General features: G+C 46.9%; 1 protein-coding gene across 3 annotated transcripts in view; it reads right to left on the bottom strand.

Annotated features, from left to right (window-relative positions):
• Positions 1-13,778, bottom strand: part of PROSER2 (proline and serine rich 2) — a 42,241-nt gene that overhangs the window by 18,779 nt on the left and 9,684 nt on the right. For 2 of the 3 annotated variants that reach the window (XM_027560203.1, XM_027560205.1), the window contains exon 2: positions 3,680-3,898. In XM_027560203.1, coding sequence (XP_027416004.1) covers positions 3,680-3,817 — 138 coding nt within the window. In that variant the 5' untranslated portion in view covers positions 3,818-3,898. Of the gene's footprint in view, positions 1-3,679; positions 3,899-9,967; positions 10,271-13,778 lie in introns of those variants that run through there. The other variant, XM_027560204.1, reaches the window with a different exon arrangement.

The following is a 13,778-nucleotide window of genomic DNA, read 5'->3' as shown; positions in this document are numbered from 1 at the left end:
TTTCTCGTCTTTGAGCCGAAAGGTATTTCTAATATTTTACCATAAATACATCCATGATAACAGTTTCACAATAAACCATTTCTCCCTGTGACTGGAGCTGAAACTTAACAGACCTCCTTTCAAAGAAGAGCTTTGGTCTCTGAAGATGACTCCCTGGGTCTAACGTCCTGACAGAGTCAGCATCACACACGTCCTCCAAATCTGACAGAAGAGGGTATGAAAGCCCCACCTGCCTAGATGGACACTGCATAAAGAGCTTTATTTACATGGTGGTCTCTTGCAAACTCCCCAGGTTCATTTCACAGTTTTGCTTCTGATTCAAACATCTTATTGCTGCTCTGGTGACACTGGTCCCTCTGAAAGGCTCTGTTCCTTTCCTCCTACACCTTCGTGGCCGAGAGTGTGATGCGCCCTGGGGATGAAGGACTCGTCCCCCACCTGTTGGGCATGCTGCTGGTAGGCGGCCCTCAGTTGGCAGTCCCCTTGGGAACTGTCCTGTCAAGGTCGCGCCTCCCTCCAGGGGTGTCCCCACCCAGGGCTGATGGCTGAGTAGTGGGCGTCCAGGCTCCACGCTCAGCCCACTGCGAGACTGCTGGAGGGCCTCCCGGCACCAGGGCTTCCTGAGGATCAGCTGAGGCCTTCGCTGGGCCTGCATCACAGCTTCTCTCTCTGCCCAAGTCCCGCTTCCTCTTCCTTCCAGATGCTGAGCCCAGGAACGGGCCTAAGAAGCTTCCTGCACTGGGACCTCCATCTCAGGATCCGCTGCCCCGGGGAGCAAACCTGCAGCCTATTGTGTCAGGATGGACCACAGCCACCAGAGCACAGGCTCTACCGGCACCCTCACCTCCGAGAACGTGTTTCAGTGTCTGAGCAAAGGGAGAAATCACCCACGTTAGACCCAGGGAGTCATCTTCAGAGACCAAAGCTCTTCTTTGAAAGGAGGTCTGTTAAGTTTCAGCTCCAGACACAGGGAGAAATGGTTTATTGTGAAACTGTTATCATGGATGTATTTATGGTAAAATATTAGAAATACCTTTCGGTTCAAAGACGAGAAAGACTGTAGATCTCTTACATTTGTAAACCCCAGGGGGTCAAGGTGAGCAGGGTGAGCACAGCCTTACAGCTCTGAGCTGCCTGTGCTGGAAGGCGTTTGTGGGCCTCGGTGCTGGGGGACGTGGGTTCCACAGTGGAGCCAAGCGTAGATCAGAGCCAAGGGAGAAATCACACACAGGCTCCCCATGTGTGATGGGGTAGGTTCCACAGTGGAGCCAAGCATAGATCAGAACCAAGGGAGAAATCACACACAGGCTCCCCATGTGTGATGGGGTAGGTTCCACAGTGGAGCCAAGCATAGTAAAGAACCCGCCTGCCAGTGCAGGAGACATAAAAGAAACGAGTTCAATCTCTGGGTCAGAAAAATCCTCTGGATAAGGGCATGGCAACCCACTCCAGTCTTCTTGCCTGGAGAATCCCATGGACGGAGGAGCCTGGTGGGCTGTAGTACAGTCCATGGGGTCACAAAGAATCGGACACGACTGAAGCAACTTAGCACACATGCACGCAAAAAATCACACACACAGAAGAGACAGAAAGCGTCCTCCGTGGACAGGTTTCCCTCAAGCCCTGTCTGTCTTTGAGTGTATGAGTGTGAGCCACCACAGGGGATGTGATGGGAGGGGGCGTTACGCCTCACGTGAAGAGGGGACCCCGCAGGACTACCACAGAGGTGGAAAAGTAGCAACTTGCCGGCCCCAAATTCAGAGCACTAGACACACCTGGGGTCATGGCCTCTCCCAGGAGGAGACAGAAGGGATTATTTTGACTTTCTAGCAAAAGGGGCCATGGAAGAAAGGATGCTAAGAGATCCGCCTCAAGTTCAACAAGACAATGAATGTGAAAGACACAAAAATAATTCAAACACTGACATAATATACACTACACCTATTTCCTCAGAGACGGAGGTCATCTGACGACCATTCGCAGCTTTATTCCCCGCAGGCTCACAGGGCAGCCTTCCGACTGTGTTCCTCAGTTAGCCACACCACATTCACATCAGGGCAGGGCTGTTTCCGAGCTGCGCTTTGGAGAACAGATTCTACCAATGGCTGGAGTATTAATCTGTATGTCTTCTCTACCCAGTCTTTCAATGTGTCTTTTTAAAAAACAAGTTGCCCGTTTTTGGCTGTGCTGGGTCTTCGTGGCTGCGTGGCCTTTCTCTGGTTGCGGTGAGCAGAGGCTACTCTTCCTCTCGGTGCCCGGCCTTCTCACCGAGGTGGCTTCTCTTGTTCCGAAGCACAGGTCTCGGGCGCGTGGGCTTCACTAGTTGCTTAGTTGCCCCGCGCGGCATGTGGGATCTTCCCGGACCAGGGACTGAGCCTGCGTCCCCCCGCACTGGCAGGGGAGATTCTCTACCGCTGAGCCACCAGGGAAGTCTCAACATGTCTTTTAACATATACATTTTTTAAGTTAAAAAATTAGTCCCCAATTCTCCATACTTAAGGATTTATAGGTTCTCAGATATTCAGAGAGTAATTTGTAACATATTTTTCCTTTGGTGAATCAATCAAATAAAATTTATTACATACTTAGCAGGGTGGTTGAAAAAAATTTCTTTTTTTTCCCGAGTAGGAGTCTATAAGATTCTATTATTATTACTATTAACTGCCCTCTGTCTATTTCTTTCTTATGCTCAGCATGAAAAGTGAAAGTGTTAGTCACTTAGTCATGTCTGACTCTTTGTGAACCCATGAACTTGTAGCCCACCAGCTCCTTAGTCCATGGGATTCTCCAGGGATTATCCAAGAATACTTGAATGGGTAGCCATTCCCTGCTCCAGGGTATCTTCCCAACCTGGGATCAAACCTAGGTCTCCTGCATTGCAGGCAGATTCTTTACCATCTGAACCACCAGGTAAGTCCCTATGTTTAGCATGTGAAAGTATCAGTCGCTCAGCTGTGTCCAACTCTTTGCGACCCCAAGGACTGTAGCCCAACCAGGCTCCTCTGTCCATGGAATTCTCCAGGCAAGGATACTGCAGTGGGTATGTTCAGCACAGCTGAGGTTAATTTCAGGGCTCCATGTATCTGAAGGAAATTCATGCTCCCATTAGAAGGCAGGCTGAGAAGAACAATGGACCATTATTATTAAGATTCAAGATGAACTTTCTCCTGTCCTTCCCTCTATGAATATGAAGGTCTCCCTCCCTAACCCTGAGGGGTGGGGAGGGCCAAAAGGTCATTTCTTAACTTTAAAGACTTTTTTCTTTTTTTTTCACTCAAGTGGCCAAAGCTTGTTGATGCTCATTTAAAAGTCTGGATGCTGAGAGAAAGGGATATGGAAGCATTTATACTTGTAAAGGAGTTAAACATCTGTTTTAAAGTGAATTTGATTTATCTTGTGAGGTGTTTCCCATCTTCCAGTCACTGGACCGTAAAGGCAGGTATCCGGGCTGGACTGGTGGCCGCCTTCAGGTACGTGTGCTCTGGGTTGCAGCAGCCAATTCTCTGCTCTGCATGTGTGCAAAACTTAAGATGATTAACATCAAAATGCCACTTCAGAGAGAAAATATTCCAAAACATCAGGCCAGTTACCCCAAAAGGATGCTGTAACATACTCCTGAGAGGGGGGCGAAGTCAGCCAACATTCAAGCACACAGAGCACCAGAGAAACAGTCACTCACCAGAGTGAGGCTTCTGGAACGGGAGCTGCTGGCCTGACTCTCCAAACTGCTCCCTCTGCTCAGGTCACCGAGCCTGCAGCCGGGTGATGAATCAGGGTCCATCTCCCAAGAGTCTGACTTCCGGTGATGGACAGGCATCCCCACAGTAACCCCAACCGCTGGCTCACTCACAGGAAGTGGGGAAGGGGCCAGTGTCCCATGCCCAGGTGGTGGTCACCCCTGGAGGAGTAAGCACAAGGTGACAAGGGTTAGTCAGCACAGATGGTGAAGGCCTCGTGCCCCGCAAGACACATGGGCATTAAGAGTTAAAGTCAGCTGGTCTACAGCTTCCACTGTTAAGACAAGTATGACCCCCCAGGTCAGCTTGTTTGGTGATGCTCATTTCCAGTTCTCCTTTATCTCCTTCTTCATTATGAAGATGTAAGGATTGTTTTTATTGAAGTACAGTTGACTTACAATGTTGTAATTTCTGCTGTATAGCAAAGTGATTCAGTCTTTTATATATATATATGTATATATATATATACATGCTTGTTTACATTCTTTTCCATTACATTTTTATCACAGGATATTGAATATAGTTCCCTATGCTAAACAGCATGATCTTGTTGTTAGCTATCTTAGATAATAGTTTCCATTTGCTAATTCCAAACTCTCAGTCCTCCCCTCCCCTGCCCCCTCCCCCTTGGCAACCCCAAGTCTGTGCTCTATGTCAGTGACTCTGTTTCTATTTTGTAGATAAGTTCATATATAGATTCCACATATAGGTGATATCATATGATATTTGTCTTTCCCTGTCTGACTTACTTTACTTAGTATGAAATCTTGAGGTCCATCCATGTTCCTGAAAATGGCATTATTTTATTCTTTATGGCTGAATAGTAATAAGATTTTTTTTCTGGCTGCACAGCATGTGGGATCTTAGTGAACCTGGGCCCATGGCAGTGAAGGCACCGAGTTCTAACCACTGGAGTGTCAGGGAATGCTCATAGTAAGAATTATTTTTAAGGGAAGATGGGTGTACTAAAAATTGTTTTGGTGCTGAAATTCTGATGAAATCATATTCTGACACAGTCCTCTGCTCTCTGGGTCTGTACTTCCATGCTCTGCACACTCCGTCACGTTCAGGTTCTGGCTTCCCCGTGCTGCTCATAAATTCTAGCCTTTTCTGCCTCAGACACCACAACATTATGGTTCCTTTCCAGCTTCATTACAGTTCAGAGGTTAGGGGGAGTGACAAGACCTAATGAATTGCTAACAGAAGACTGACACTTGGGAGATCCTAGACTTTGGAGGCCATGATGCTACTGCAATTTCTACATAAGATGCTAAGGCCCCATCAGTTAGTTAATACCGTCGGGAAGCTCACATTTGCACTTTCAGAGACAAAGACAGTGAAACTGTCCCCACCCCACAACCCAAGCCCCTTAGTCTTGTACAGTCCTCGGCTGTTCCAGCAGGAAATTCAGTTCAGCCCCTGAACAATAGACAGTCGAGTTAAACAAAACTGTCTAGAAGACCAAAGAAGCCTAGCGGGGAATACGGGAAGACACTGCCTGTGTTACACGTGACCTGACGTTACAGCAAGTGAAGACATGGGTGTTCTTCCCTCCCTAGACGGAAGGCGCCGCTGGGAGGCCTTACAAGCCCCTGAAGATTCCTGAGGGGGCCATGAGCTAAAACAGCCCTAGGTACTATCTGGGTTATGTACAGGCACTAGTGTGTACATTACTTCTATTCTTTCTTCCTTCGGCGGCAGCACTTGGGATCTTCCGTCTTCACGGTGGCATCTTTAGTTGTGGCGTGGGAACTCTTAGTTGTGTCATGTGGGATCCAGTTCCCCGACCAGCGATTGAACCCGGGCCCCCAGCGTTGGCAGCGTGGTCTCAGCTGACCAGGGAAGTCCCAATGCACGTATTATTCTCAGAGAAAACTTAATCAGTATTGAACACCGTTAGGTGGACCCTGTCATTTAAGACGTCCAGCATTGCTGAGCAATCTCATAGAAATCCCGAGACGTTAGAACAGATTAAAAAAGAAATTATTCTTCACCCTCATTTCTCTTTATTTCCCAGGTCAATCAGCACTAATCAAATGGCAATTTAGGAGCGAGGCTAGGGAACAGAAAATTCTGAGCGTATATACCCTTTTGTAAGTCACTATTATGCCAAATGATTTAAAAAAAAAAAAGACTTGAGAAAATGTTAAAAGTTTTGCAACTTAACAATAAGAAAGCCTAAACACATAAGTTTTTAAAAAGAAGAAAAAGCCTAAACAAATAAATAATAAGAAAGCCTGAACTGTCCACACAGCCAATAAAATGCGACTCAGATGTTCAGGTATTGGTGGTGAAACTCCCAAGAGTATCACTCTAATGAATTAAGTGCCTGCTGTGAGTTGAGCATGCACACACACACACACAGCAGACACACTCAGTGTGTGAATGGCAGTGGCCGGTGACAGAGCTAGGTGAAGGCAGACAGAGGCGTCACAGCTGCATCCTGGGGTCACGTGGGAACTGGGACAGGCATTCTCAGATTCCTTCTGCCCTGCAGATTCCTACCCCTTGACTCAGCACTGCCTCATCCCGAACTAAGTCATCAGGACTCACAGAAAGGGGGCCGGGCAGTGAGGCGTCCCCTCAACAGCCACAGGAAAGGCAGGAGATGACGTACTGATTCACCTCCAGTGAGGGACCCGGGGGCTGTGTGCGGGGTGGGACAGGACCTGGCTTATCCTGCCAAGTCCCTCAGCAGACTTGGCTTGGGGTCTGCGCAGAGTGCAGCCCGTGGGGCAGGGGCAGTAACTGACCACACCATACGAGAGCAAGCCTTTCTCCTGTGCTTCTCTGATGGCTCAGCGGTAAACCATCGGCCTGCCGATTGATGCAGGAGGCATGGGTTCGATCCCTGGGTCGGGAAGATCCCATGGAGGAGGAAATGGCAACCCACTCCAGTATTCTTGCCTGGAGAATCCCATTAGCAGAGGAGCCAGGTGGGCTACAGTCCGTGGGGTTGCAAAAAGTCAGACATGACTGAGCACGCGTGCACACCCGCAGTTTAAAAGTTATTCTGATACTGTAAAACTGCAGTGCTTAGACTTCTACAAACAATTCCCTTGAAAGAAGATGAGGAAACTAATCAGAATTCTTCAGAAGCCAGAGGTTGTGGGGGAGAAAGTGGAGACCTTGGCTCAATACCCTTCACAGGCTCACACAGTCAATCTTCTTTCATCTCTTAAGGAATCAAGAACCAGGGGCTGCTCCTGGTCCTCATTCTCCAGAAGCCAAAAATATAGAATTCCCCAGGAGAGCCACGGAGGGGGACGGATTTCTGAGCGAGAGGAGTATGGGTCTGCCCCCGTCAAAGGGACAGCCAGAGATAAAGAAGCGGGAGCAGACCCATCTGACAGAGTGGCCAGAAGCTAAGGGTCTGTGAGTTCACGACCACCTCTCAATGTCTCATCTCCTCGCCCAATCAAGGCCTCACATTTTATGGCTGCAAATGTGCGCGTTATACAAAGGGAGACCAGGGTTGGTAAGAGGGCCCCAGAGATGAAAACCGCCTTCTCCCCGGGAAGCAGAGCAGGAGGCGTCACAGGTTAACACCACGGAGGGACCCACAGCCGTGTGTGCACGTTCTCTGTTCATTTGTTAGGCTTCCTGTGTTTGTTTCTCAGCATTTACTAGGAGTTTCCTTTTCTGGTGAGGTCCAGTTTATCGGGACAAGGTTGCAAGTGATCCACAGTCTTGGTAAATCTCCATGTGCCGAGAGCGGCCAGTCGTGGCCCTCGGAGCTGACAGTGCTGGTGGAGCTGATGGGGCTGTGGCTGGTGAGGCCAGTGCACGCCCAGCAAGCGCATGGGAGCCAGAGAGGAAGGTGGCTTCCCACCCACCCCTCCCCTGTACGTTCCAGAAAGACCCAGAATGGCCTGGATGGAAGGTAGCCGGCCCTCCTTCCACCATCATCCCCATCCATCAGAGTTCCAACTGGCCACAGTCAGGTCTACAAAGCAATCCAAGGATCTGGGTCTTTCCATCATTCACCAAACCCTAGAGCTGAGTCATCTTGTCAAAGACCCATCTCAGGCACAGCAGCTTTCAGCCTCGTCACACAAACAGCCGTGGGGACATCACTGGCTCCTCCCTGTCCCTGCCGCTCACAGCCAGCCAGCTGCTCGGCCCTGTTGATTCTTCCTGCACAATGTCAGCTGGTTCCACTTCCTTTCTGGGCCCCCTCCCGAGTACAGGACCACATTTTACCACATTTGACTTTGCTCTTCACCTTTTCCACTCTTGACCATCCTGCTGGATTAATCTTGAAACACCACTGTGATGTCACCCTTCTCCTAAAAGCAATCACCCCCCCCACCCCACCGCCAGGCTGCAGAATCAAAGTTCGTCCTACCCACTGGGCTTCCCTGGTGGCTCAGACGGTAAGGAATCTGCCTGTAATTCAGGAGACCTGGATTCGATCCCTGGGTTGAGAAGGTCTTCTGGAGAAGGGAATGGCTACCCACTCCAGTATTCTTGCCTGGAGAATTCCATGGGCAGAGGAGCCTGGTGGGCTACAATCCATAAGGTCCCAAATAGTTGGACACAACTGAATCGACTTAGCACGCACGCCTACCCATCACTCCTTGCTTCCCTTTGCAATCCAACTTCCTCTCTAATCTCAGCATATTCTTCTGATGTTTACCATTCTCCTACTTCACAAGGAGCAGATGCCAGGTGCTAGAAAAAAACAGGCAGGTGAATAAGAAGCATCTCCTCCTCAGGGGAACTTGGTCAGGGTATTGGTCCTTAATCTAGCAACGGGTCAGACCCAGACCTACTGAATACATCTTCGGGGGTAACACCTGAGCGTGTGCATTTTTATCACGTTCCACAAGTAACTCTGCCACGTGGTGCCAACTGTAACAGAGGACAGATGCATCGCTGTGTTCCGCGCCATGACATGGCACACGGGAATCAAGGGGAAGGTGGCCACACTCCCTGGGAGGGCTCAGGGACTTTCAGAAAGGCCAGCACTAAGAGATGTTTGAGATTTCAGGAGACTGCTAATGAAGCAAACCGTGCTAGGCATTCGAAACATAGAGTAAGCAAAGCTATGGAAATACATGACTTGTTTGAAAAGTGGTGAGTGGTTGAAGTGAAGCGCTGAACTGGGCTAAAGCACAATGCCAAATGGGCTGGAAAAGGGAGGAAGTGCAACTAGATGTACGAGGAGCAGACCTGAGCAAAGCAGGGCATGAATTTTGTTTTGTTTAATTAAAAAAATTAAAAAAAAATTTTGGGTGGTCTTCACGGCGGCGGGGGGGTCTTCATTGCAGTGCTTGGGCTTTTTGCCGTGCACACAGGCTTCTCCAGTTGTGGCACTCAGGCTTAGCTGGCACATGGCATGTGGGATGTTAGTTCTTTGACCAGGGTCCCTAGAGATTTGAGGAACAATGACTTTTCCTGGGAAACTCGGGAAACTCTGCAAGGCTCAGTGGCTCAGGAGGTGATACAGGACAGATGAGTTTGGATTTAGTGAGAGAAGCAAAGGAGACATCCACAGTCAAGAAACCTGGGGACAGTCTAGAAAGGAAACGCTGAAGACAGCCTGGCTTTACTTGGAGGGAGAAACCCTGAATTTAAACTTTTCTTGGATCACAACTTAGCTCGAAATTAGCCAGGCAAAGGCTGACCAGACCCAGTTTACTAAAGAATCTAAACTGGAACAAACAGATGAGTTCCCTTCCATTCAACTACTAGGCTTTGTCCCCTGGGGTGGGGGGAGGGGATCAACTTCTTCTGAGACTTAAGATTCCCTGCAGACAAGCTAAACGGAATCACAAGGGTGATTATTGTCTTTGCAGTTCCGAACATGAAGGGGAAAATGATCCTCCTTAACCAAGTGACGTGGAACTAATTTTGCTTAGCACAACTGTGTGACAACTCTAAAATGAGAACCGCTCCGACTCGCTGCCAAGGCAAACTCTTCACAAAAGATCTGGGTTGGGTCTTGGGGCTCTGAACCCCTGGACTGTGATCCAGGCTTAGAGACCCCAACTCCTGTCCAGACCCCACTGTAAACTTCCAGAGCCGAGGTACAGTCGGCAGAAGCACAGCCTCCGCTGGGAAAAGGGGGAGAAATGAGCTCCTTAAAAACACCCCCACTTCCCAGGGCAGGCCGGATCCATGTGCAAACCCACATCCCACTCTTTCATCATCTCATTCTACACTCACAGGAACATTGGGAAGTTTTGTTCCCAAACCTAGAAAAACAATCTGAAGATAGAAATTACCTTGAAGACTATATCCTGAGAAATCCCAATATAATGATTTAACAGCCAAGCTGCTTCCAAAAAGATAAGTTCTTCTTGACCTTCAGGGACATTAAAAATGCAGGAGCTTCACAGTGGAAACTGTTTCTGAGTCACCGTAGATCATTACCAGGTATGGGCTTTTCCTCTGGTTAAGCAGTGGGTGCAAGTAAAGATAAGAGTCATATTACATGGAAGGTATACACTCTGAGATAATATAATCTGAATATACACAAGAGACATTGTTAGCCTTAGTGCTGGCAGGTTTTTTTTTAGTATTTTTATTTTGGCTGCACCGAGTCTTAGTTGCAGCACGCGGCATCTTTAGTGGTGGCATGTGGGATCTAGTTCCCTGACCAGGGATCAAACCCGGACCCCCTGCATGGAGCACGGAGTCTTAGCTGCTGGACCAGGGTCATCCCAATGCTGGCACTTCTTAACAATCTTCACCTGTCCTAACACGCTCTGAGTTACTCAAATAAAGATGAGAGGAATCGTATTTTATGGTTTCTTATAGTTTCTGTTTCTGTGCTCATTCCTAGTTTTACGGCGGTGATGTGCAGTAACAAAAGTGAGTTTTATAATGAGAAACAACCTACAAGATGAAGCTGTGATTGATATCAAGACTCTTTTGTATTGTTTTATTAGCCCAGTCCGTAGATTAAAAGGAAACAGAGTCCTGATATTCTTTCTTTTCTACTATGCAACTTAGTTAGGGCTTCAATAGAATTCTTAGGCTATAAATAATCATCTCATTTCTCCCCCTAGTAATTTACAGACGAACTCCACAGAAACTATTATGCTCTGGTTATCACAACACATCTGATAGTGCAACACAGCTCCATCCTGTCTCCCATTTCACACATAAAGGACAGTTTCTGCACGCCCCCCTCAATCACCCCCCAAGGTACCAAAAATGCACATTTAGACACAAACATACAGAACTGACCTGGCAGGTTGGCCAAAGTACTTTTGGGGTCCTGAAATTCATTTTCCTCCAAGTTTTATGCTCTCAAAACTTTGTTAAAAATAAAACAAAGACTCAATGCAACATTCACCAGTGAGTTGCACGGACCTAATAAACCTTTCTGAAATCCTGGATTCCTTTTGGGACCACAGGCCTGTCAAAGTTGGCAGTTTTCGTTTTCCTAACCAATCCTGCCAAAGAGCTGACCTGCAAGACCCAGGGCTTTCAAGTATCTCTGGAATCGGCCTAACTTTATCTCTTCAAACCTGTTTTCCACGATACGAACCCTTTTACCCAGCCTGGTCTCCCTAACACTCTGAGCCACGTTTGGATTGCTTCCTGTCACTCTCCTCCCCATCTTCAGAGCCTGGCTCAGAAACGATGGCAAGCCTCGTCCACCCTTCCTTCCTTCTGGAAGTTGCTAGTCACCCCTCTCTCCACCTGCTCCTCCCGCCGACTGCTCATCTCCCACCACTTGTTAACCATGCAACGCCACCTTTGTCCCTTGGATACAACTCACACATCAGATGTCATTATGCATGTAATTCTTCTTCCTCAGTTAGACTAGACTTGCGGGCAAAGCTCCCTCTCTCTCTTTTTATTTTTATTTTCCTCTCTCTCTTTTTAAACTATAGCCAGGGATTTTGGAAATATTAGTCCCAAACTATTGACTTAGCATTCATTATATAAGCAAAATTTATATTTTATTTTACAATTTTTTATGGAAGTATAGTTGCTTTACAGTATTGTGTTAGCTTCAGATGTACAGAATAGTGATTCAGTATTTTGTGCAAATTATATTCCATTATAGGTTATTAAGGGCTTCCTTGATAGCTCAGCTGGTAAAGAATCTGCCTGCAATGCGGGAGACCTGGGTTCAATCCCTGGGTTGGGAGGATCTCCTGGAGAAGGGAATGGCTACCCACTCCAGTATTCTGGCCTGGAGAATTCCATATAGGTTATTATAAAATAATGGCTATAATTCCCTGTGCTACACACTATATCCTATAATAGTTTGTGTCTATTAATCTCATACCCCTAATTTGTCCCTGCCCCCACCTTTGATAACCATAAGTTTGTTTTCTATGTCTGTGAGTCTGTTTCTGTATTTATATGCATTTGTATTATTTTTTAGATTCCATGTATAAGCAATATGTAGTATTTGTCTTATTTCACTAGGCAAAACTCTCTGTATCCATCTACAGTGCTGCAAATGGCAGCATTTCATTCTTTTTTTGTGGCTGAGTAATATTATATTGTATATACATCACATCTTCTTAATGCACTCATTCCCTGATGAGTACCTGGGTTGCTTCCATGTCTTGGCTATTGTAAATAGTACTGATATGAACACAGAATTTATATTTTAAAACTCTAAAACCATTAGAGTATCCTTAAAATGGACCTTTGACCTAAAGGAAAAGTTAAACGTGTAAGAATCATTTCAGACACGTTAACCTCGTTGCGGTAATCACCCTTTATTCCTCTGTCATATTCAGAGACCAAAGCCTTGAAATTTAGGAGAAATTACTCCCAGTCAACCTAGAGATTTCAATCAAGGACAAATGTGAAGCAGGAGGGGAGAACTTTAAGCACGAATGATGATCTGATAGAAGCTTGGCAGCAATAACACCGGAAATGCTAAGCCAGTAATGCTTCCTGATATTAACACGTGACAAGTTACAGGATGCATGCACCCATGTGTACATCCACAGGTGTGACCAGGACCAACACGAAATCTCAAAATGGGCTGCCACAGAAACAGACAGAGGAAGCAAAATAAATATGTAGTAGCTACTCTTTCGGAGAAGGCAATGGCACCCCACTCCAGTACTCTTGCCTGGAAAATCCCATGGATGGAGGAGCCTGGTGGGCTGCAGTCCATGGGGTCGCTAAGAGTCGGACACAACTGAGCGACTTCACTTTCACTTTTCACTTTCATGCATTGGAGAAGGAAATGGCAACCCACTCCAGTGTTCTTGCCTGGAGAACCCCAGGGACGGGGGAGCCTGATGGGCTGCCGTCTATGGGGTCACACAGAGTCAGACACGACTGAAGCGACTTAGCAGCAGCAGCAGCAGCTATTCTTTAGTGTGGGCTCTTTCTCCATGTCAAGAAAACAAAAGCCTTGAAAAGAAAAGAATGCCCCCCAAAATACTCACTATGCAAACTAGCAAACTAAGACTAGATCCTGCACAGAACATCAAAGGAAAATCTTTCTCAGGCAGAGACTGGTAGTTGCTGGGAGAGCTGCAGGCAGAGGCTTACTTCTGTCTGGAGTTTTAAATCGTTGACGTGGTCAGTGGTTTAGCATCCTTTTCCTACGGTTTTGCTTTTTCTCTGAGTTGGGTATTTTCCTTACTTCTGAAAATGTCCTCTGTAAGAACTTAGGACCTTAAACTCTTAACTAGCACTCAAGGGTATGAAAGACAATTAAGCACTTCAAAGCCTGGCAGTTTTACTTCTCCAGAAGAATCTCCATGCTTTCATCTAGAGTTTTTTTTTTTTTTTTTTAATTAAAAAAAAAGCTCTTACTGAAAAATGTAGAAAAACAAGGTTGGTTTCAGATCATCTCAATTGTGAATAGTTTCAACTATTAGTAGGAGGCAGTAATTAATTTTCTTAAGGCCATACGCCACATGAAAGTAATTGATTCACCTACATGTAAGCAAACACTTTCACACCAGAGGCCTCACCCAGGTAGGCTGGTTAACCTGCCCCAAGGGGAGCAGTCTTTCCACCCCAGTGTACTACCACTGAACAGAGGAGGCAGAAATCAGATCTTCCCAACACAAATCTTCACCAGAAAACAAATTTAACCAGATT

Source organism: Bos indicus x Bos taurus, chromosome 13, assembly GCF_003369695.1.
Source record: "Bos indicus x Bos taurus breed Angus x Brahman F1 hybrid chromosome 13, Bos_hybrid_MaternalHap_v2.0, whole genome shotgun sequence".
In the NCBI taxonomy this organism is placed as follows: Eukaryota; Metazoa; Chordata; class Mammalia; order Artiodactyla; family Bovidae; genus Bos; species Bos indicus x Bos taurus.
The sequence above is the reverse complement of the archived record's forward strand: the minus strand, read 5'-3'. Positions and strand labels throughout refer to the sequence as shown.